Source organism: Leucoraja erinacea, chromosome 19 (genome assembly GCF_028641065.1).
Source record: "Leucoraja erinacea ecotype New England chromosome 19, Leri_hhj_1, whole genome shotgun sequence".
Classification (NCBI taxonomy): Eukaryota; Metazoa; Chordata; class Chondrichthyes; order Rajiformes; family Rajidae; genus Leucoraja; species Leucoraja erinaceus.
The window spans coordinates 30,742,227-30,768,554 of NC_073395.1; the positions used below are offsets into that span (position 1 = coordinate 30,742,227).

General features: G+C 39.6%; 1 protein-coding gene across 2 annotated transcripts in view; it reads right to left on the minus strand.

Moving 5' to 3' along the window:
- The window catches only part of lrriq1 (leucine-rich repeats and IQ motif containing 1), a 148,080-nt gene that overhangs the window by 19,741 nt on the left and 102,011 nt on the right, over positions 1-26,328 (minus strand). For both annotated transcript variants that reach the window (XM_055650756.1, XM_055650755.1), the window contains exons 22-24: positions 26,198-26,286; positions 18,763-18,861; positions 6,460-6,589 (exon numbers count right to left, since the gene is read on the minus strand). In XM_055650756.1, coding sequence (XP_055506731.1) covers positions 6,460-6,589; positions 18,763-18,861; positions 26,198-26,286 — 318 coding nt within the window. The remainder of the gene's footprint in view (positions 1-6,459; positions 6,590-18,762; positions 18,862-26,197; positions 26,287-26,328) is intronic.

Consider the following 26,328-nt stretch of genomic DNA (forward strand, 5'->3'; position numbering starts at 1 on the left):
AACTTCCTACCATTGACTCTACACATCATGCTACCTCAGAAAAGCTTTCAACACTCAAAAAGTTATCCCACCACAGTCATTCCTTCTTCTCCCTACTTCCATTTGGCAGAAGGTACAGAAGCTTGAAAGCATGCACCATACAAACAACTTCTTCCCCTCCATTATCAGGCTTCTGAACAGTAGTCCTTCCATAAGCTAGGGTACCGTTCAGTTCATCTTTACCCCATTGAGGATATTTAACTTTGTCCAAGGACTTGATGCACCACAATGCGTTACAAAGCTGTGAGCAATATTCTGCACTCTGTATCTTCCCCTTTGCGGTCAAGGAAAGAGCGTTCATGTTGCGGCCATGTTTCTACCAATCTTTCCACCACCACGCACAAGAAGCACAAGAAGCGCAAGACAGACACCATTGTATACAGATCCGAGAAGTGTGTTCAGCTCTGGCTGAACAACTTCTAATCTTGTATGTGGACTCGATAAGAAGACCTTCCCCTTTGCTCTGTTGATTGTACTTGAGTTTGAACTGATTGTTTATCTATCTACGGCTTATTTGTTCTGTTTGGGTAGCATGTAAAACAAAGCTTTTCACTGTACATTGGTACATGTAAAATAATAAATTTAACACCAAACCTAGTCTATTTAGCCCCGACTGTCTTGGTGGTCTTTCCAGCTGAGCCCTCCAACCCATGCTACTTCACCTTCCTTCAAAATGTACAGGTTTAAATTCCTTGTGAGCACCATACGTACCCTTTCCACTTGGATATTGGGCTCATTCCAATTCAAGAGTTGCACCTAAAGTTTAAATTCTATTTTGGCCAGAAACAGAAACAATAATCCTTACAGCAATCCAACAACTGAATGTTCAGTTTTGTAATCTGCTGCCTCAACATCAATAATAACCCTTGACTTGAGTATAATTTAGATGCTATAACATCTGAGATCCTGCCCTTAAATGTAACCATTAGCACTTGGTATTAATCAAACATGATTTCGCACATACTCTTCCCTATGTTGTGGGTTCCAATAGAACCACAATAACCACCATCACCATAATCTTTTCAAACTGGGTTTGTGATGTTCCTTATCCTGACATCAGGGGGGCAACAAACCACAGCTTCTCAAACCTATTTCTGAAGGATATTGCATATCCTCCAGTATCACAATTTCTGTGTTCTTCCTATTCTGGGTAATCTTCAATTCCAAGATGGTGTGATCTCAGTATCCTGGCTGTGATTTTGATACTCTTAGTCCTATCTCTATCTTCATAGAGAGCGAGTACATTGTGTCTGTTGGGTTACTCCAGCTCCTTATTAATTATCTCACTCCAGCCCTCTTTGTTCTGTACGCTATCCATTATAGCATTCTGACCTTTCATCTTTTTGTCAGGCATGGCGAAGTAACTGTTCAGATATAACTTCTCCTCTGTCATGAGTTGAACTTGTCTTATTGTCTAGTTCAATAATCTGAGCTGGAGTGATTCAAGGCAGAGATGATCTAATACATGTATTTTCAGTCAGACAGCATTATGATGCAAATGTTCTCACACACAGCAGGACTGTTATACCACAATAGAATACCATAGTTTCTGTTTTACTTCATAATTTTCCCCCATTTGTTTTCTTTTTTAAAAAGCATACCAAGATGTACAAAAGTATAAAAACAATGATAAAGACTTGCATTTCTAGCTTACGCAAATACTACAAGCTTCCCATAACCAGTTACGCCACGATTAGTGGGAATTGTGCACCAAAGCCCATTGGGAGTAGTGGTATGTGTGCCACATATGGGTTTAGGTTATAAAGATTAGAATTTTATTCTCCCTCCAACCAAAGCCTGCACGGGTGCCAAGAAGCCAGCTTGGCCAGTTTGCTCAGCCATCTCTCAAACAATATGTCATCTTAAGCTGGATCTCCAGTTAATCACTAGCCCTTAATCTTATTCACAGCCAACTTACAAATTCAATTCAAAGCCATTGGAGGAGTTCTGGAGTGGTATAAAATAAGGATTGGATTTATCACCAGTTTAATCATATTGTATTATCAGGAGAATTGGTCAGAACTTGCTGAATATGGTGAGCTGCCTGAGCTTAAGGTTGACCTGTGTGTTGAGGACCATATAACTAGCCATTGTCAATGCCCAATGTTAAGGCCCTGTGTAGCATTATGTTGTCACCTGGATGGGAAGGGAATGGATTTAAAGGGTAGGTGGAATGGCTCTGGACTTCCTGACAAAAGTCAGATGAATAAAGTCAATCAACCTGTAAAATAATTAACATTCACAAACTATTAAAATCATAGAGTCTCGGAATTGTAATAACACTGGAGGATACCATTTGGCCCATCAGGCAAAGCCAATTGTTATAACTAGGTATGTTGCAAAGCGTACCTGAAGCGTCGCTGAAAATCTGTCCCAGTCCGTGTGCGCGATTTTGGCGCCGTTTAGAGGGGGGCGGGTTTAAAACACAATTTTCCCTAGGCTGTTCAAATCGAGGTTTTTCAGCCTAGTTAATTATTAACGAAAAATCGCTGGAAGATTCTGTAGCTGGAGCTATTTTTAGTTTTAAGGGTTCTCTTTACTTGTTATAGTAGGTTAAAAATTAACCTCTAAACCCACGACCGCCGACAACGGGTCGGATCTCATACAGGGGAAAACGGAAGGTAGGCTGTTTATTTATACGTTAAAAAGGGCTTCTTAAGATCCCTTTATACAAAGTTTAATGTTGCGAGTAGCTAATTTGGGCCCCATTATATCCCGCAGTATTTTTCTGGGCATTTGAGGGCACAAATCTACCGCAATGTGAACGTTCTAAACCAGCGCGTTCACAGGATCCCACTAGAAAGCTGATTTAAATGGACTTTAATTTACAGCAATTGAACACCAAATTCCTTCCATTTGGCCTATAAATTAATGTAAATGAGATTTTAAAATCATGTTTTATTGTGAATTATTTGTGAATATTATTTGGACACTTAGGCTATTTAAAAATGTTAATCATTTATTAAGAAATGGATAGATGTTGCTGGCGACATGTCGCGGGTGACCTCTCACGACCATATGGTTGTGAGGGGTCTCCTATGGTCGTGAGAGGTCTCCAAAGAGTTGTAGCATCTTTCTGGTCGCTGCTGAATTTTCAACATAAAGGTCGCGTAAGTGGGACAGGCCCTTAAGGGTGTTCTAAATGTAGAAATCACCACCGAAGGTGGTCTCACAATATTTAAGATTATTAAGATATGCAATTGAAACACCATGGCACAGAAGGTTATAGGCTGAGAGTTGAAAAATGGGATAGCGTAGGTAGGTAATGGATAAGGGACTGTATCTGTCATGTTCGTCAGTGATCAATGCCGATGCTGCATATCCACGCCAACTCCTCCTTCGACAAACACAATGTACCATCCTATGCAACCCCTTCCTCCCGGAGTACCAAGGCTACTCCACAATACCAAGATTACCACTGAACCCTGCTATCCACCCAATTCTATAAAACATGCCCACAAGCACCTGCTGTTCCAATTAATAAATACGGTTACCAGCTGATCCTCAAGGAAACCAATCCTCACCACCATCTTCAATCAACCGGTCAATCAACTGGTTTCCATCATGCACTCTTATCCCAATTGCCATGCTTCTCTTCTGCAGAACACAGGATCTGGCCAAAGTCCAAACCTTTGTGATTTCCTTTTGCTCCTGTGGACAAAGCTTTTTTGAACAGCAGTACTCAAAAGTCTACCCCCCTCTCCTAAATCAACCGAATAAAGCGTTTTATAGATGTCAACTAATCTTCAGTCAAAAAATACTTTTTACAAAATGAAAACAGTCTAATCCTAATCCTATCTAATAAGTCACTGCATGGATTGAAACAAAGATGGAATGGATGCACTTACACAGTAGAATTAGTTATGGTGGGAATTGAAACTGCCAGGCACAAATGCAATTGGATAATCCAGATTCAAAGAATAACTCTGGAACAAAGTGACACAACTTGCTGGTGACATTTCACTTTCCTTCTTTAATGGGTTGTAAATACTTTGCAATGTCACAAACCTGGCTTAAAGAGTACCCTGAACATATATTAGATATGCTGACCTCACCTCATTGTAAACGTTTAAATCCTGTATCATTTAAAACAGAAGCAATGCAGAAGCAGTGATACCTACAAAGTCTCGCAAATGTCCTTTATCACTTAGTCACAGATAGACAGTGCTTTTGGCACGTTGGCCTTCCTTGCACGCGCTGTACCTGGGTCAGTGAGGTGCGTACATGGCAGCCATGCCAACAGTCTGTCTTGTCTTTTTCTTCTTTTGCTGTTTTGGTCTGTGTTTACTTGTATGTTTTTAGTATATCTTTAGTTTTTGTATTATGTGAAGGGGGGGGGGGGGGGTGGTAGGGGAAAACTTTTTTGTCTCTTTCCTCGATGGAGATGCGAATTTTCCATTGTATCTCTGTCTGCTTTAACATCATGGAGCTGGCGGTACCTTTGTTAGGGATCAACTGCGGGAGCTCCAGCCGCAGGAGCTTCGACCGCCCCGATCACGGGAGCTTACATCGGCCCCGATGTGGGAGCTTTGATCGCTGACTGCGGGAGCTTCAATCGCCCCGACTGCGGAAGTGTCGATTGCCCTGACCGCGGGAGAAAAGGAGGAAAGAAGGTGTATGTTATTTGCCTTCCATCACAGTGGGAAATGTGAGGTTGCCGAAAAAACACGATGGACGTGCTGCCTGCACTGGTGAGGATTCGGAGGGAGTACGGTGAGTGCAGTGATCTCGGTGTTTTGTGGGGACATGGCACCATGAGGACATCCCACAGTCTAGTGCGAGCGTGGATGGCTTTCTGACTCTTCGGGCAGACAGAGACTGCAGAGGGAGTGACAGCGGTCGGTACAACTCTGGTCACATCATGGTAAAGGACCGTGTGTGTGGCCCGGGCATTGAACTGATGGCTGTTGGCCTCCGCTTATGCTGTGTGCCCTGGGGATTTTCACACGCTGTTGTGGCGGCTGTTTATGTTTAATTTTTAGATGGTTATGTATTTTGTTGCTTTTTTGTATGACTATTGGAAAATCTAATTACTTGTATGTTTACATACTTGGCTAATAAAGTAATTACAATTAAATCAATCATGAAATTGAGTATTAAAGATGAGACAATTGCATAAGAAATTGGTGAGGCTGTGCTTGTAATATTGTGTTCGTTTTTGGTCCTCCTGCTATTGGAAAGATGCCATTTAAACAAAAAAGAGTGCAGTGAAGATTTACAATAATGTTGTGAGAATTCAAGGGCATGAGCAATAGGAAGAGTTTTGGGCATGTTAGGACTATTATTTGAAGCACAGGAAACAGAAGCATGAACTTATAGAGATTGATAAAATCATGAGGGGGCATAGATAGATTGGATGCACATAGTCTTTCTTCAGGGTAGGGAATCAAGATCTAGAGGGCATAAGTGAGAGAGGAAAAATTTTAATGGAACCTCAGGGGTAACTTTTATAAACCATATGTATATCGAATGAACTGCCAAAGTAAGTAGTTATGTCAGGTATGACAGTTAAACAGGTTTTAAAAATCATTTTGACTGGTACATGTACAGGAAAGATTTAGATGAAAGTGGGCAGACGGGGTATCTTGGCTGGCATGGACAGGGTGAAGTACCCGTTTCCATGCTGTATGTCTCAGTAACTTGAATAGTTGACTTAATAATTGTGAGGCCATTAACTGTTGGAACTGTGAAATGATGTGGGCATATTTCAGTATGTCACTCACTGTAATGTATCAAGTAGTCACAATTATCTTTGAAACATGCAGAAGGTGCAATGGACCAAGATTTTCTGACGGCTTCCCCCCCACCAACAAATGTTCATGCATTCTCCATTTGCCTACAACTGCTTCATCCTGAGAGGCAGCAATTTTCCACTTTATTTTTAAAATATTCATCTCTCTCTTCTACAATAGAAGTTCCAAATTTCGTTTTAATTAGAGTATTAACTTCAAATCATTTCAGCTTCATCAATCATAAGCGGTTAGCAGTCATGATACCTTACACCAGAATATAACTTCAGCAAAGATGATAAAACCTGGCTGGATTATAGTCATGGCGACAATGTCCCCTGCATGAGAAGCATATTTCTGAATAGGTAATTTCACAATAGCAATAGCAGTTAAAAAATACAATTTATTTAAACTGTCAGTCTGTTTATGTGGGCAATGAATATATAGAGTAGATTTTACAATAATGATGTTGCAGATCATCAACTAACTTAAAATAAGTCTGATTTTAAATGAAATTGAGAAATCTGTCTATCCTGGATAACAGGAAGCCTGTCACACAACCATTTTTATATTCTGGTGCTATGTTAAGAATCTATCCTCATCTGTCTATTTGTGAAGGAAGCATTTATCATTTACCCCAGTCATGTAGCAAAATTCACATAATTTGTTACATAAACAAAGAAGATCTCACTGTTTCTTATTTCTGGAACTTGTTTCTTCGTGGTTGGCAACCTGTGTGTGGAGCCATTGATAGGTTAGTTCCCTGCTTGTTTGTAGTGTCTTTGCTGAGGTCGTGTCATGGTGACTTGGTTCTTCAGGCACTGAATGAAACAACATAGTAAATTATAAATACCATCTCCAACAATAAAGTGCAAGTAAAATACTGGAAGCAATAGTTAAATGCTCAGGTGCGGTACATTAAATATTGGCCACAATCCCTATATTACAGCCAATAACAGAAATTTCATTGAGAAAATAATAGTTTACCGAATCCTTGTATTAAAATTGAATAACTGCAGTTCATTCTTAAAAGTAGAATTTTTCATATGCTCAAAAAGTAATTCACCACATCACCAAAATATTTTACATAACATTATATGATTTTTAATCTGTACATGTTTAAAATAACATTCTGCAGATAACTAAAACAAAAATGTACGTTTTATTAGAGATGATGTTGAGACATTTGACGCATGGTGGTTAGAATAAATTTAAAGACATAAATCTATGATCAAAAGAGGATTTTTTTCCCCCCAGAATTTCCCAGCCAAAGAAATGAAATGGAGAAAGACAGAAATCCATGTTGATCAAAGTTTGTCTTATTCTTATCAGATTTGTTTTAAGTGAAGCTGCTTTTATTTAAATGGGTAAGAATAAATGGTCTCTGCTCTCCTTTATCCATTGTGCTGACTGACACATAGCATCTGGCTTGCATCCCATTAGTGACTATTCCTTTATATATTTTTAAGAATCTTTGTGACCAAAATTATGAAATTAACATGATCAAATCCATCATATATCCAGATAATTGACAAATATATACACATACAACTGAATTTGAGTAAATAGTTTAGAATTGACAAGTGGCAGATCAGGATTTTGTCATTGCCATTGAGACTTAAGTTCCCTTCTAAATTCAAACACAAGTGGCAGAAAACTGTGTAATTAACAGAAACCTAACTAGACAATTGACTGAAAGAAGTCCTGTCATAAGGCTTTGGTTTTATCTTTTTTTTACTAAATACTTTGAATCATTAAAATGTTTCAGATTTGTAATAAATGCCAATTCAATTTTTGAAAGACAACCGGATTAATGAATGTTAGTGTTTGAACAAAAGTATACTTCTATAAGGAATAAATGTGCATGCAGGCTTATCATGTAGATCTCTTGGGGATCTTGCACAATCAGAGGTCACTATCTCCACAGAAGAAACAATATCGTGATATTAAAGAATGAAGGCATTCAGTGCTATGTTAGTGACAGTCATTGAGGTCAAGACCATCTGCCATTAATTTTCTCAAAAAGGAGAATAATGGACAGTCTATGCATTGCTTCAAAACTCCCTACTGAATAAACAAGACAAGGTCATCTGCAGGTTAAATTTTGTCCAAGACATTTTCAAATACTTGTGAAGAGCACTATTACTTATTCTTATAGAAACGCTTCTATGGCTTTTAATCAAAGATCTTTATGAGTTTATACATGCAAAGAAATAACTTGACTAAACATTAACTGGCAAATGGGTTGCAACCAAGACCTTGTTGCTGCTGAAGATTCACGTATATTAAACAAAAAATCAAGTTACTGGATTATCATCTCCGAAAGTGGTTCTGAAGAATTCTGAACCTTTTAACAACATTTTAAGAAAAGTAGATGTATAAAGCTAGTGAATGCCAGGATGCACTTTCAGTACGTAACACACCACTTGCATTCAACCTTGTACAAGCAGAATAATGATGTCTATTATTTGAGCAACCAGCTCATATGGCATGATAAATGCATCTTTAGGAGTAAACTTTTAAAAATTATATAAAATACTAATTTGTGCAATCAAGATGAAAAAAAAGCCTAAATTATACGAAAGTTACAAAAACATTTCATGTCATTTTTCAAAGTGCCACATGTAACAAATGGTGTAGTGGGAGGAGGAGAGTATAAGATGGACTTGGATTGTAGATCTGCAGTTAAGCCTTATTAATGAAAAAATAATAAAGGCACAGGGATAAATGTATTATAGTTACAAAAAATATAGTTCATATGATCTTCCTTTTAGTAATCAATTGATGTTGTTGACTTTTTTTTTAGCTACTTCCATCAACTGAAGTTTGGCATATTTTTGTAACCAAAACAGGAAATCCAGCTCTGATCGGGGGCCATCAAAACACCTGCAGGGAGATTTCCATGTTTATTTTTAACAAAGCTTAGAAACAAGTCTAAATACTCTGGCACCTTAGAAAACTTGCTAAAATTAACAGCTCAGTTGAGATCAAGGCTTCATCATTCAAAGGAAAAATGTAGGGCAAAAAATGTACACTGGCAAGTATTTGCTTTCTAAAATGAAACTACCTGCTTTTAAGCAGATTTTCTCCCAGGTGGTATTTTAATTACTTTGCCTTGGTTTTTTCCTTAATATGAAAAGTACAGCTTCAAAATCACAACTATCAACAAATAATACATAGACATCATACTTAAATAAGATTTTCTGTCAAAGAATTTTCATCAAAACCTGAAATATTTTCAACATTAAAAAAATATATATTTTGTTGTTCACAGTTGCTGACTATCCTGTGGATAGTATTTTCAGTATTTATTGTTTCATTTATAATTTTCAATTATGGATTTTAATACCACAGTAAGAGCGATTTTTCTTAAAGTGACTTTGTCTACAATGCATTATTGAAATTGACAATGGAGCTTAAAATTTGTTTATTTTGTTCCTCTACTAAATTTCTTGCCTGTTCGCAGGGAAATGTTCCATTTGTGTAAGTCCCCACCAACTGGAAGATGCAGTATAAAAGGCTGATTTTAACCCCCATGCCCAATGAGGGGCTGAAATAGAGGATTACTCACTCATTCCTACTGCAGCCTTAGCCAACACCAATCAAATGTTGTCTCAGAACTCGAACAGGATCCTTATCTGCCTGCTACTCTCAGTCAAATAAATCCCAACTTGTGCCACAGCAGTCAGAAAACGGCAGCAATCAAGATCAGAACCGAGAGAGCCCAAGCGACATTGCTTATTTAAATTTAGTAAATAATTATTTCCTTATGAATTCGGAGGAGTAAGAGTGCTTCTCCAGTTCATAAAGAAAATTTTTGTCTCTCTTGTCTCAGGAGACTGTCCACTGGAATCCCCGGAGGTGGTCTCCAGCCACCCGAAATCCTGCTTCCACCCGCCATTGGATTTGGGCAAGAGGTGGAATACAGTAATGAATCACAGGAGTTAATATCTCTCCAGGCCTCACACAGTGATTTAATGTAAGCATGCTGCTTGCTATCATATCCACACCAAGTACTCAATCTGTGAATTGGGGCTGAAGTGTCAGAAAAAGCAATCTTGTAGTATTCAGTCGGTTTGTCAGCCATATTTCCAAGAGACGTAATCAAACATGAGATATTGGAAATAAAAGAAAATCAACGATATTTTATGAACACAATATGTTCAATTTTCTTTTCAATAGTGTGTTTTCCTACATCGTAAAAAAATAAAGAAAAAGATTGAGAACCTCCAATCCACGAAGATTTTTGACTGCAGCGATCACATGCTATAGCATGGAAACAGGCCTTTTAACCAACTGAGTCACGCTGACCATTGATCATCCATTCACACTAGTTCTATGTAATCCCACTTTCTCATCCATTAAGGATAAAGGGGTATAATAGTACTTTTGGTCATTTTATATTTCATAGGATTACACCATCTCCATGTTACTCAGAGTTTTGGTTCATAATGTATTAACATTGAAACATTTGCATTTACATATTGCTCTATTCACTTTATTTTTAATATGTCCCAAGGTGTTTGTGGTAAATACTTTTGAATCCTTGTCACTATAATATTATGGCATATTAAAACATGTAGGAGTCAAAATCTTATTAAAAGTGAGGTACAACTTCCATTGTTTCCAAGCTGATCAAATTTCTGACAATTTATCTGAGTTATACAGTGGGACAAAAAAAGAAACAAATGTTGTCATAAAGCGCAAAAGCATTCGAATTATATTTTAAAACAACATGGAAGTGTAAAGATCAGAACATTTGTCGGCATGTTTCATTTGTGAATTACTTTTAATGTTTACCATTTGTTTTAGATAAGGTGCCACACATGTGTACAATGATTGGTTGATATAAAACAAAATTCGAATGACTACATTATAAACCTGCAGGAAACTATTATCATAACTTAGTAGATGCTTGCTCGGAAAATTAGTGCAGGCTTCACTTTAAATGTTATATTTTAACAAGTGACAAAGCATTTAACTATAAAATAGAAATGAACAAAATGCTATGTAGCATTGACAACACAACTCGTGCAGTGTTTTACAGTTCTCTAAGAGGCAATCCTGTGAACTGGGGTTGCACTCTGCCAGGAAAGTGGCTCTGACCCATAGAGAGCTCCTTGAGATCACCAATGCCTCAGGCCTTACTGCTTTCTCCAAGTCTTATGTTTCAAGTATCAGTTTGGATTTCTTCTGGAGATGATTAACGCAAACACAACACAGATTTTTTCCAAGTTATCCAAAACCATGTGTTTATATTATTCTAGTTCTTTTCTAGATTTTGCTGGTTATATCTACCTGCTTGAAGTCCCTATCATTTTACACCCTAAGAGAGCCATTAAACCCATAGTTTCACAAACTTATATATTTCACTCCTTGATTACACACAACTGTCCTGCACAGATGTGAAACGAATTGTAAAACAGCTTCCATAAACATTTTTTTTCATTTCAACACTTTTAACTCTTTATTGTCAATGCTTTAGTATTGGCTTTGACAGTTGATGGCCTCCAGTCATCTTTCTTAAAGTTAAGCATGATACATAATCCCAAGCTGTCATTTAAAAAGAAACTTGCAAAGATATATAATTGTTGGAGGAGTTGAAATGGAAAAATAACAAATCTAATTAAAGAGCTGAAATTGAATGGTGCATTCATTGTATTGTCTTCCCTGTCCAACCCACCCCAAATACTAAACCCCATATCTCTCTCTTTTCTTAGCCCCAATATTGAATGTCATCGCATTTCCTATTATAGCCTGAAGGGTGACGTGCCTGAGACCATGAACTTGTGTATAATAGGACTCAGTGAAGCAGTTGGCAGGAAACACAATCTCAGAAGGTCGATTTCAGGAGTTTTTATCTGGTACTGATATGTGCAATTATTTTTTTTCATAAATTAACTGATAACTGTTTGAATTGCTATTGTAGAATATAGGAATTTGTACAAAATGGAACTCCACCTTGTAATCATACATTAACAAGATTGCTGCAAAACTTGCCATTTACCCGGGTCTTGTGAATAAATGCTTACGTTTTTTAATGGAACCACTGGAACATACCTCTTTAAATGGAAGCAAGCCCATGACAGGCTGCCAAATGCAGAGGCCTTGAACACATTGACAGATTTGGAATGCTGAATTTGTCAGTTCACTCTATCACTGTACTCCTTGCAGACTGCTCAGCACTAGCACTAGGGAATTACCTCTCGGATTCAGCACTAGATTAAATCTGGCTTAGGATCTGAGACCACATTGAATTCAATGTGGAATGTAGGGCTGTGTTTTTTTCTAAATAATTTTGGTTAGCTTATTTTTTTCATGGAGTGTTTTTTAGACTTTAAAGATTATTTTCATACATTTTTAAATATTTCTGATTTTGTATAGGCAAAGGTGAGGTGAAGCTTTCTTAGGAGTTTTGAAGTGGAGCTTCACATCGCATCACTAAATGCTTGGTATGGTCCATAATACTTTAAGCAAGTAAGATAGGTCATCACATGGACATAGTAAGTGCAGATGTAGGGTGACAGTGAGCAGAGACTCCAGGCTCAGGGCCAGAGAACATAGAACAGGCCCTTTGGCCCACAATGTCTATGCTGACCATGATGCTAACTTACACTAATCTCCTCTGACTGCATGTGATCCACATCTCTCCATTTCCTGCATATTCCTGTGCCTATCAAAAAGCCTTCTATTAGGACTTCCCTCAACCTTCGATGTTCCAGAGAACGCAATATAAATTTGTCCAACCTCAGCTTATAGCTAATGCCCGTTAATGCATATACAATCTGGTCTATTATTAAAGAACAATGGATGTAAAAATATTAAGTGGACAGTGACGCAGACATTTAGTACTGCTTTGCAATGATATTTTATACTAAAAAAAATTCAAATGCTAAGAACAATCTGGTTCTTATTTCATTTGGCGCACACCTTTGAAGATTAGATGCGGAGGCCCCTGTGAACATAATGACTGGAAGCACAGAGGTGGCTGAATGAGCTCAAGGAAGTCAAGTGGCATGGTATGGCTGTTTTGATGTCACTTGTGCATATTGTACTGCACATCTGAGTCTGAAAACAATGTGAGCATTGCCCAGGGAATTTAAATTTAACCAGAGAGAAAAGCACTTTCTGGTGCTATTTAAGGGCTCCACCATCTCCATGCTTTTTCTGGGGAATGTTTTCTTCATCCATATTTTCAGAGCAGGATTTTCTTTAAGTACTCTTCCTTAGTGAACAGTCTCACTATACCCTTCTCTGTTCCCTTGGTGCTGTTATCTGCCCAACCTTTCTTCCCAGAATCACTGGCTTTTCCTGTAATGTTTGCCCTGTCAATTGACTGCCCAAGTCCTATCTGCTCATCTCCGCAAACAAACAGAATCACCATTTTCCAACTGGCCATGTGTGATCCTATTCTCCTCTCCACCACCCAACCTAACTATTCCGATGTTCACTTCATCGGCAATCTCTAGTGTTAACAATAGTCAGACATTATGGAAAAACAGGCGATATGTATGAGCTTCCTTTTGTAAGGTTTATATTATTGTAGATTGATGATGCATGTGAACCAATCACACATAAGCCAGCATCACTAACTCCACCCCACTATAACACTTATACTAACACTCGTTCCTGGCACTGCCAGTCGGAACAGCTAGGATGTACTGACAACCTGTTGTCGTCAACGCTGTTAAGTTTTGGTGCTGATTAAATCATACACTGTGATGTGTTTAAATCATACACTGTCTCAGGTGCCTGTTTACATGGTGTCAGAGGTGGGATGGTGTGGGCGCTTAATGGCAGTGTTCAGGTCTTTCGGTTTGATGCACAGGCGGATCTCATTTTTTCCCTTCTTGACTGTGGCAATCATGGTTGAGACCCAGGCGGTGGGGTCGCTGACTGCTTCAATTACGCCTGTGGAGGCCATGTCCTTCAGCATAGAATGAACCCTGTCAGTCATGGCAAATGACAATTGGTGTGGGGCTCGGATGATGGGGGTCAGTAATAATCTTGTAGGTCACAGGCAACTTGCCTAGGTTGTTGTCGAAAAGATCAGGGAATTCACTCAGTGGGTCAAACGAAATTTGCAGCTTGTGGACAGTGACAAGTGCAAGTTCAGGGTTCCAGCGGTCTCCTACGTCGGCCACATCGTCACTCCTGATGGCCTCAAACCGGATCCGAAGAAAGCTACTGCCATCACAGAAATGCCTGCCCCCACAGACGTGAAAGGCCTGCAACTTTTTCTGGGCATGGTAAACTATCTCGGAAAGTTCATACCGAACCTCAGCGAACTAAGCTCCACACCGCGGCAGCTGACCAAAAAGGACACTGCATGGTCATGGTTCCAGCAACATCAGGTTGCCTTTGATGTTTTTAAATACAAATTGACCAGTGCAGTGCACCGACCTCGACTTTTTTTCGACCTGAAACGTCCGGTGACGATCATCTGCGATGCCTCGAAATTCGGGCTCGGCGCAGCCTGCTTGCAACCATCTGCCGATGGCACCCTACTACTTGTCGCGTATGCCTCTCGCACCATGACCGACACGGAGCAGCACTACGCGCAAATCGAAAAGGAACTGCTGGCTGTTGTCTTTGCCTGCACCAATTCCACGACTTCGTCTTTGGCAACACATTCACTGTCGAGACGGACCACCAACCACTGGTGACAATCTTGAACAAGCCCATCCATGCCGCGCCAGCTCGCTTGCAGCGCATGATGCTGCAGCTGCAGCGATACGACTTCTCCATTACCTACAAAAAGGGTAAGGACATGCATGTCGTTGACACTCTTTCTCGTGCACCTCGGGCATCTTGTGAACAACACCCCCATGAACAGGAAGATTTCACAGTCCTCGGTGTCGACCTCGTCTCCAGTAAGCAACTGCGCACCCTGGCCGCGCACACTGACATTGATGATACGCTTCAAACCCTCTCCTCCATCATCAAAACAGGCTGGCCAGACAAACAACCCAACACGCCCACAGAGGTGCAGCCGTTCCTCTTGGTCTGTGATGAACTGGTGGTTCAGGATGGTGTTGTGGTTAAGGGTCACAAGGTTGTGATACCCTCATCGCTACAAGACGAATACTTCAAAGAGGCACACAGCGGTTACCCACGAGCCGACTCCACACTGGCACGCGCTCGTGATCTGTTCTACTGGCCGGGGATGGCCAAGTACATCCGGGACCGCATAGCCTCCTGCCGCACTTGCAACAACCTTGCGCCTCATCAGCAGCGGCTGCCCCTTCTGCAACAACCGCCGCCAGCACTGCCCTGGATGTCGCTGGTGGAAGACATTCTTGAATGGTGCGGAAAGCACTACATCGTTCGGGTCGACTCCTTTTCTAACTGGTTTGAACTAGACCAACTGACCTCTCTCACATCTGAGAAGGTCATCAAGAAGCTGAAAAGACACTTCTCCGCCTATGGGGCTCCTGTCAGCCTGAGAACCGACAACGGTCGGCAGCTCACCAGCCACATGTTCAAGCTTTTCGCTGACCGATGGAACTTCCAGCACGTCACGAGCATTCCCGAGTAATGGACTAGCTGAACGCGCTGTCAGAAGTGCCAAGCACTTGCTGGAGGGAGCGCGCATTTCAAATTCAGACGTCTATCTCGACCTCCTGAATCTCAGAAACATTGCCAGAGACGAAACCCTGGGATCGCCGTCACAGCGCCTAATGTCGAGATTGACGAGGTCTCCGGTCCCCACCGCACAACAGCAGCTGGTCCCTCGGGTGTTGAAGTCTGCCACTATCCAGAAACGTCTCCAAGAGAAGCATGACATCCAGAAACGGTCATACGACAGTTCCAGCAGACCACTCAAGCCTCTACTGCCGGGCCAGGTTGTCCGTCTATGTTCAACTAGACATTCCCGTTTGGGCACTGTTGTCAGCCCGACTGACGAGCCACGATCCTACCTGGTGGACTGTGAGGGAGCGGTATACCGGAGAAGTCAACAACACCTGCTTGCTGTGAGGGAGCTCCGACCACTGCCTGCTGGTCCTTATGCTCCGCCGCTCCAGTTCCAGCTGCCTTCTGCAATGTCTCCCACCCGTCGCCGCATGCCTTACACCCCTCCTCGTCCCTCGGTCTCCACTAACCATGGGGCCTCACCTACCGCATGTTTCCCCTTTCAGTCCCCACAAGCCTCTCCCATGCCATTCTCGCCTCCAGACTCTCTGTCTCATCTTTCAGGAGAGGGAGGGGAGGGTTGGGTCTGCACTCGCTCAGGTCGTGTTAGCAGACCACCAGACAGGTATGGCGAGTATGTTTAACTCCAAGGCATGGGTGCCCTTTCCATATTTAATCCTAAGGGGGAAGGATGTAGATTGATGATGCATGTGAACCAATCACACATAAGCCAGCATCACTAACTCCACCCCACTATAACACTTATACTAACACTCGTTCCCGGCACTGCCAGTTGGATCAGCTAGGATGTACTGACAACCTGTTCTCAACGCTGTTAAGTTTTGGTGCTGATTAGAGATGTGTTTAAATCATACACGGTCTCTGGTGCCTGTTTACAATTATTGTACGTGATAACTTCAGCATCAATATTGTTCAAAGCAGGTTTTCTTTAAATATTATCTTTTTAGTGATCAGTGAGCACATAACTTGCTCACATCAGTGAGCACACAAATTACTTGCACAATCCTGATACTTCATGTTTACATGCCTTTCTCAGCCTAAATCATTTGCCCTTCAATAAGATATGTCTTGTTTAATGCACAAAACTACTCTCTTGCTAGCAAATAATGGGAAAATGATTCAAATTTGTTAGCAATCACATATTTAAATGACTCACTAATTTTTAGAAAACATGGAATATGGGTAGGTGAGTAGTTCCTTTGTGTAATTTTTAAGGGGAACGGCACTGGTAAATCACTAGTGATTGGGATGGCAGCAATGAAGGTCAGGTGGAGCTCAGTGGGATAACGGACTGAGATTAGATGGCAGGAGGGAGACGGGGAAGCTAGAGTAGCTTGGATGGTGCGCCCTACTTCTTCTTCACCACAGATCTGCTAAAAATCACTTACCTCAGGGAGTAACTTCTCACGCCAGACTGACTACCCGATAACCCACGGATTAGGAGAAGGGTCTCAACCCGAAACGTCACCTATTCCTTTTCTCCTGTGATGCTGTCTGGCCCGCTGAGTTACTCCATCTTTTTGTATCTCTTATGCTTTTACGTTAACATTAAATTTAAATGGTGGTACCAAATATATTGTTAGGCCACAGATTTGGAAAGTAGATTCTTATCTGCCTTTTATGAACGTTTATTGCTCAATTTTTGCATTTAAAACGTAAAAAACTGATGTTTGGTATTTAACTAATTATAATCTACCACACAATTGTGGAAGAGGTGGGATGGTTTAAATAAGCCCTTTATTTCTCGTTATAAAAAACTACACATATTATTTCAATATCTAAAATAATACAATGTGCAAATAAGAGATGACATGTACATTCATTTAGATAGGAAGGTAAACGAGTGATAACTCTTCTTGGGTCGAATTAAAGACCATTATTGTTTGATTATTGCTAAATGTGCTTTCACATTTATTGGATTTTCTCATGACAGAAGAGAAGACCATTTGTGCCATCAATCTTATGTTGGCTCTCAGCAATTTCATCAATCCCATTTTCTCTGCCCTGTAATCTACTCTGTCACATGAGCACTTTAACACACTCCTACTACTGATGTACACTATGTGCATTTCAAGTAGCTAACTCACCTAATGACCAACATATACAAAAGCACTCAAGGGAAACCCACATGGTCATAGGGTGAACTACCAAGGTCAGAATCAAATCCAGGTGGCTGGAGCCACGAAACAGATGCACTCACTTTGCAGGGAGGTTTACTAGTGTTACTTGGGAGGATTTAAACTAGAATGGCAGAGGAGTGGGAACCCCTGAGCTGAAGGTCAGTAAATGGAAGGATTGATGAGAAAATGTACGTTTGGACAAGTAAGTCTCATGGAAGGACAGGCAGGGAGAGGTTCGTGAATATGGGGATGAAATGTGCTTAATTCAGTGCAAGATGTATTGTGGGTAAAGCTGATGAAAACTTGAATTTTAAGATACAATAGTGGTGTATAAGAGGCTTTTAGATAGGCACATGGGATTGCACAGAATATAGGTATATTGATCATGTACAGGCAGATGAGATCAGTTTGGCTTGACATCACGTTCGGCACGGACATTGTGGACTGAAAGGCTCATGTACTTTTCTGTGCTCTATGCTAACCAGTCCACTGTCCATTGTGTTACTTTATGCTGACAGACTTTACAAAATCAGAGTGAACTTACTGTGAGATTATAAAATATAATTGGCACAATATTACTTTTAAACTGTGGAAGTAATTCAATTGTAAAGGAACAAGTATATATTTTTCATTTCTAGGGTTACACATTAGTACTTTGAAAGGATATTTAAAATGAATATGTGGAGGAGGAAGGGATATCGGCCACGTGCAGGCACTGATTTGTTTAAATTGGCATTATGGTTGGCAGGTTATCGTGGGTCAGAGGGTCTGATCCTGTGATTCTACGATCTATGTTCATCTTCTATGAATGCATCCTTTCTCATGATAAAGTGGCTTAAAATCAGTGTTTATATTAAAATCAATGATCCAAGATAATTCGCTGTTTCATTTGTTAGATACATTCTTGTAACAAATAGAAGAATGAATGATATTGAACTTCCAACTCATGTACAGTATTCACATTATTTTCACGAATGTCAGCACTTTTATGAAATTTTATGCAAAAGATAAAGTGGTATAAATGCATTTCCTTTGGTGTTGACATTGCGTCTATGGTCTGTTACATACCTCTGATGCTACTGCAAGCAAGATTTTCCATACTTACACATGTAACAATAAACATGACGACATTATATAGCAATATCAATCAATGCATATAATTGCTTAATGTAAAACCTGTCTCTCAAATCGCTGGGTTTAACATTGCTGTTTCTACTTACCATTAAAATATTTCACTCCATTGTGCATCATCTTTGATGATTTTATGGGCATATATTTATTTTTCTTATTCTTGAGCAAAGCCAATCGAGCTACCGGGTCTAGAATAAGGAGAGCAGAAAAAAAGTTCAGTCTGATTCACAAAAGGAGAAAAAAAGATCAAGATTAACTGAAGTGTGACGTTGATTCTTCCATGAACAATTCACTTGACCTTATGTCCCGTCTCAATAGACAATATGTGCAGGAGTAGGCCATTCGGCCCTTTGAGCCAGCACCGCCATTCAATGTGATCATGGCTGATCATCCCCAATCAGTACCCCATTCCTGCCTTCTCCCCATGTCCCCTATCTTGAAGAGCCCTATAAAGCTCTCTCTTGAAAGTATCCAGAGAACCGGCCTCCACCGCCCTCCGAGGCAGATCATTCCATAGACTCACAACTCTCTGTGTGAAATACAGAGGTGTCTCCTCCCCCTCATGGGATGCAAAATTACCAGGTGTTGAAACACCCAGCATAAATAACAATGAATAATCCAACCAATGGAAGTCTGAAAAAAAACCTAATTGAGACAAAGGTCAGGACTTTAGCAGTCTAGCTATGAAAATAAAAATACTTGCCCTGCAAAAGCAAACAGGATATTAACGATGTAGCTGTACACCACAGACTCACAAAAATCAGGATAATGTTTGCAAAAAGAATAGAAAGAGCCAGTGGCAAGGAAGGTAAAATGCACAATGATGATTTTAAAAGCATGACCAAAGCATAACTTATCCCACTCCCACTTTTCTGTTCCTTTAGGCAACAGATGGTGTTGCAGGAGCTTGCAGGAGCCCTCAAACATCAGCAATACCCTGCCTGGAGAAGCTCTTGAAGATGCAAGTGACTCCTCGCCTGTAAACATTGTTGCTAATTTGATAGGCCAGCTTTCAATTGGGATGGCTGCTATTGCTCTTATTGTTCATTTGACTGTTTCTTTATCTAAGCAAAATTAGCAACACCAAAAAGTCCTTGATCATAAGATACAAAATTAAGGAAAATATAATGATTTGCAATCTGGAAATCTATTTGGCATATCACAAAGAGCCTCAAATGCGATTAGCTTCACACAAGTAGAGACATGGAATTGCAGATGCTGATTTACAAAATAAGACCGAGTGCTGTTATAGTTCAACAGGTCTGGCAGCATCTCAGGAGAAAATGGATAGGTGACATTTCCAGTCGGGACCATTCTTCAGATTGTAATGTTGACCTGAGATGCTGCCTAACCCACTGAGCTACTCATGCACCCCGTCTTCTCTAGTGTCATGCAAATGCAGTCTCAACTTCAGGGTTTCTAAAAGATGGATTTCACCAGATTTTTATATGAGAATTGAAAACAAAGTAGTTTTGCAAATTATATTAAATTGTATAGCCTGAGATAAGCACACGGATCAGGATATGTGATTATACCAAAGCCAAGGCTTTTGAACATTTCATTGGAGTGAGATGGAAGAATTTCAAAGGAGGTACAGGCAGGAGAGGTTTCTTATATTCTCATGGGGCTAGACTACCTTTCAGACAGACATTCTAAACGTGGTAAGATACATGATAATCATTATTTTGGACAATTTGCAGCACCTCACAACGAAGGACAATGATTTCAATACCTCACCAAAATGGACCAAAGTATCATTTTAGGTTTAGTGCTCATATTCCTAGTGTAGAACTTCAACCAAAAAACTTCCTCCTCAAAGCCCATGGTGGTATCATTGAGCCATGAGTGACTCCAGAATACGAGAGGCAAAGTTACATTTTGGTACAAGTAAAATAGATTATAAAATGCTTAAGAGCATATAAATAGGCCGAAGGCCTTTACTGTGGCTGTTTGTCAGCAAATGGTTGACGTTTGCATCTAACATTGAAGAGAACCCTTTTCAGTCATTTTTGGTGCCAGGATCCAGTTATGACTTGTGTTTAAGAGGGAACTGCAGATGCTGGAGAATCGAAGGTTACACAAAAAAGCTGGAGAAACTCAAGCATTGGCAACGTTTCGGGCCGAAACCCTGATTGGGCTAGGCCCACCCCCGTGATCAAGATGATGCCTATTTCCTTCGCTCCATAGAATGTAATCAACCTCAGTTATGACTGTGGACATAAAAATGTGGATGATTGCTACTGATCAACATGGGGTTGATAATCAATCTGACATAGTGCACTTTTGGGGTAAAGTAACATAAAGGTATGATGCCATAAATGTAAAACACAAAATAATGAAAAAAGCTCATTACGTCAAGTCAAGAGTGTTTTATTGTCATTTGTCCCAGATAGAATAATGAAATTCTTGCTGCAGCACAACAGAATATGTAATCATAAGAAATAATATAACAACAACTCAGAAAAAAAAGTCTGTGGATAGAGAGAGAGATAAAATTGATGGTTAAGATTATTAATGTATTATTGCAAAAAACTGGAATTCTGTTTTGAAGCTTTGGTTTTGAATATTTTTTAACATTTACCACCCTTCTTTTACAAAAAGCAAAAAGGCGCCAATATAATGACTTGACCATGGATGCTCCCATAGGCAGGCAGCCAAAAGGCATACTGAGTGACATGGAATTAATTCTTTGCCAGCTATTTTTTTCCCTTCCTTTTCTGAATACTCCATGAAATATGACAGTAATTCTTCTGAGGCACATAAATTATGCTTGAGATATAATGCTGAAATTCTACTGGGTAATCTAAAATATTTCCACTGTTTTGCTATCTTGTCTTACACTCATTACTTTTTCCAAAGCCATATTTTTGTATCATTTCTTCCTGACGCTATTGGCTTTTGTTGTAGTATCATGCACAAGAATTGAGAATCGAGAATTGCTTGCACAAGCTGTATTTACTGTCCATCTCTAACATGTCTTGCAAAAATGCTGGTGAGCTATTCTTTCACTGCCGCTGTCCTGGAAAAGGTGCTTCACCATGTTGCTGGATTGGGAGATCAAGGATTCAGAACTAGCGATGATGAAGGTATTGAAATATATTCACAAATCAGAATGGCATAAGACATGAAGGGGAACTTGCAGGTATAGTATCCTCTGTGCTTGCTGCTCTTGTTCATAGCGGTAGAGGTCATGAAGACAGTCATGAGTTTGAGAGGTACTGTCACAGTCACCGAGGTGAGTATCTGCAGCGCATTTTGTAGATATTGCACCTAGCAACAACAGTGTTTCAATGGTGGAGAGACTGACTGTATAGGCTTATTGATAAGGTACTAATCAAACAGACTGTTTTGCTTTCATTGGTGTTGGCGCAGCAATTATCCATACAATAGCGATGATGGACAGGCCTCAGGGAAACAGATTAGGCACTTGCTGCAGGTTACCCAGATTCTAACCTGCTCTTTTACTCATTGGCATTTATGTGTCCAATGGTAGTTTTAAAATCTTAATAGCTCTCGTCCAGGGTTCCCTAAAATTACCAGCCTTGCCATTCATCCCAACAGGAACATGCTGTCCTTACATTCTTGCTATCACACTTGAAAAGTCTCCCACATACTAGAATTTCCTTTATCTGCAACCAGTCTCATGCATTCGACCTTAGCAAGTTCTGCATAATGTGTGCAAAATAGTTCTTGCCCCAATTTAGGCCCTAATTTGTGGAACAGTTCTACCTTACTCAATAACTATCTAACACCTAGTAAGATAACTAATGAGAATTATAGTTAAAGTCCTCAACCAATGACACAGCAGTCACATGTCTTGCCTCATTCCACTTTTCCATGTGGTCAAGAGTCCACTTGAAACAAGCAACTGTCGCATTTTAATATAAATTATAAATTTGGGTCTTTTGACTATTGGGTCTATTAGGTGTCGCCTGTATGGTCATGAGTAGTCACCCAAAGAGTCGTATCTTTTTCTGATTGCCACTGGATTTTCAACATTTTGAAAATTTTCGGCGAGATGCTGCGACTATGACGGGTGCCGGCAGTCGCCGAAAAAATTGCGTAAGTGGGACAAGCTATTCTACCAGCAAACGGGAAGTTGAAGAAAATTGAAGGGAAAATGGTGCTCAGTATTGGGATAATATTACAGAGAGAAAAGGAATGAGGGATTGGATAATTTTCCTTCTGTTTATTGAAACTTTGTTTTGCCGTGCAATAAGACTGCTTCCTATATTGGCAGATTTAATGACAGTCATATCACATTTGTAACTTAGAAGAGAGTTAAATTCAAGTTCTGATGAAGTAAACAGGAATCGGTAGCCTTCAAGAAAAATATCAAAATGATTGGCTAGGGAATTGACTACTCGAAGGATTAAGAAGGCTGATAACAGAAGGTGGATGAAAAATAGCTCGGTCCACCAAGAAAGTAAATACCCAATAAGATCAGAAAAACAAAATATCATGCCACAGGCTACCATTGCTCTGATGCCTGTAATTGCAAGTACCTTCCGTTGCAGCAACTTAGCCTGATGTTGTGACAAATTCTGCCAGCCTGGTGATAACATCTATGCAATATTCATGAGAATGCAATGTTCATGAGTGTGTTGCAAAGTGTCTCAATAATGCACCTAAAATGGTTAAACAGATGATAATTTGTAGGAACTTTGTGATGAATGCACAAGTATTAAAGGAATGTGTTTGAGTGTTTTGTGGAGCAGATGCATGTTGTAGCAATGTTACAAAATTTTGAGATTTAAAAAATCAAGTCTGCAATTTATCCCATCAGATAAAGCATAACAATAAGTTTAATTTGACACCTAATTCACTTTCATATCTCAAGTAATAAAAAAGTTATGGCCATTTTCATACTCGGAAATTAGCATCTTGTTCCCTATTGATTTTCTATGGACATAACAAAAAAGCTGTGATCGTGGACAGTCAAAAGCCCATAACCTTCTTAAAAATTAAGAGAACTGAATGAAATTTTCAGTTATCATAGATTGAAGCATTCTGAAACAAATATAAAATAATCTTACTTGGATGACCTGAAATTAAAGCATATAATTAGTTAGTTACCCAATTGTAGCTAATTTCAAACTTCAATTACTAGATCTAAACTTCTATCCATTTCTTAATAAATGATTAACATTTTTAAATAGCCCAAGTGTCCAAATAATATTCACAAATAATTCACAATAAAACATGATTTTTAAATCTCATTTACATCAATTTATAGGCCAAATGGAAGGAATTTAGTGTTCATTTGCTGTAAATTAAAGTCAATTTAAATCGGCTTTCTAGTGGGTTCCTGTGAACGCGCTGGTTTAGAACGTTCATATTGCGCTGGATTTGTGCCCTCAAGTGCCCAGAAAAATACTGCGGGATATAAAGAGCCCAAAATGAACTACTCGCTATAGAAAACGTTAATAACAGGGTTATATACAAGCCCCATTTAATGTAAAAATAAGGTACATACCTTTAATTGTTTGCTTTATAAAACCCTGGGGCTGCGAGAGGTTGCGGAGTGGGAGAGTGATTTTTAAACTACTATAAATAGTATACAAGGCCATAAAAACTAATAATACCTTTTGCGACGGGGTCTTTCAGCGATTTTCCGTTAATGATTTACTAGGCTGAACATTTTCGATTGGAACAGCCTAGTAAAAATCGGGTTTTAAACCCGCCCCCTCTAAACAGCGCCAAAATCACACACATGGGGTAGGGCAGATGCTCAGACACGATTCAGGTAGGTTTTGTAACATACCTACATGTTGTTTAGGGATTTAAGTCAAGTCAAGTCACTTTTATTTCTATAGCACATTTAAAAAACAATTTTCGTTGACCAAAGTGCTTTACATTGGTGGAGGTACTAACGTTGGTGTTTAAATTAATCAGTTTAAATTAACATTGTTGTCAAATAACTAATGGATGAGTGTTACCTGGATCATTGTGTGTGCCGTGAGGAACTTGGGAGATATGATTTCTTGATGTAGTCAATAAACTTGATGATGTGAATGAAATCATTACACTGACAATGACAATTTAAAAAAAATTGAATCTGAATTAACAGATCCTTTGGATCTTATTCTTTCCTTTAAATCTCAGGCAAATTGTACCCACTTTTGCTGCATTTCTATTGTAAATCAATCCTGTGTCCAAAGGTGTAGAGTCACACTTTCCTCCTCTTCTACTCTGGTCAGATAATTAAGGTGTGTTGCTTCATCACACTAAAACAACTGGAGTGGCTTCCAGCAATGGCTGCAAGTATTGCACCTGACTTTTAAAGGGTACAGGCTTAACTTGAATAAGTACCAGTTATAGTGAGTTGCTGCTAAACACTCCTGAAAATGCAGTCTGTGATTTTACACAAATGCAACATCTTTATTCAGTAATTATTCCATGGTGTCTTTATATGAATTTCAGATGTGTGTGGCTCCAGGCCAATCCAAATCAAGTTTTTCATGTATTACTTTTCTAACACTTGCTTTCCAAATCAAATTTCAAGGCCCAGAATTCTTATTAATGCAGACAGAACAAGATTTGGAAAAGATGAGAAAGATTGGCGCAGAATGCACATTGTAAATCTTTCGAAGTGCCATTACATTAATTTTAGAAGAGCAAGTGATCTTATGAGGATTATGTATCTGCATATTGTCCTTTTCACTTTTATCCGGCACTGCGGGGAAATGCCAGCATTATCCTCTTCATGGATCAGGTCATCTATGACCATTGCACCTGTGTTTGCAGTACAGATATGAATTGCAATCAGGTGCACTGTGTTGAATCCAGAGAGCCAGATTCATTTTACATTTGGGCCTATTGGGTTCATGGAGCATGATCCCATTCAATTAATGGAAATTAATGCATTAGTGATATGACAATTTCCTTTAATTTTACTTCATAATTTTACTAATATCATGTTGAATGCGGCACTTTAAAGGAAATTTGTTATTTTAAAAAATGATTTAAGTTTATTTGAACTGTTGTTAAATGTCCTTGACTGTTAGAGGCATTTGGAAAATCGTTCAGTAGCTATTAACAGCAGCAAGCTGTGAAAAGCCAAGACACAGGCTCAGTCTTCACTGCCTAGTTACCATTCTGGGACATTCTGCTTCAGTGAGCGGCCATGCAGTAACGGCTCCAGATTGAAGGCTGCCATAGAGCTGCAAAATTGTACCCACAGGAAAGCCATGGGGCTGGTGGGGGAGGCAGGAATGGTGGTAGTTGGTGGCGAGTGTGGGCAGCCGGTCAGACTGGGTACAATGCCAGTCATTCATTTTACGTTCATCCATTAAAAAAATCACAATCGCATGATTATAGCAAAGCTAATCAAACACAAATTTCTGTGCAGAATAACTCAAAACAATAAACTTTCTTACATATGAGTTAAGGCTCTTATACTAAAGGTAAATGAAAGTGTGAACAATTTTATCACAAAAGAGTACATTAATTGAGCACAACTCTTTGCCCTCCAGACTGCCTTGCTGGATGGCTGTCAAGTGGCAGAGGGAAATGCAAACATACCCTGCAATTTTCTTGCCTCTGCTTTCTTGGACTTCATTTTTTGAGCTCGTTTAAGCATTAGCTGTGCAGTGTGAACATCCTTAAAGCCCCTATTAGTAGCAACAACAAGAAGCAAACAGTTTAAGATAATC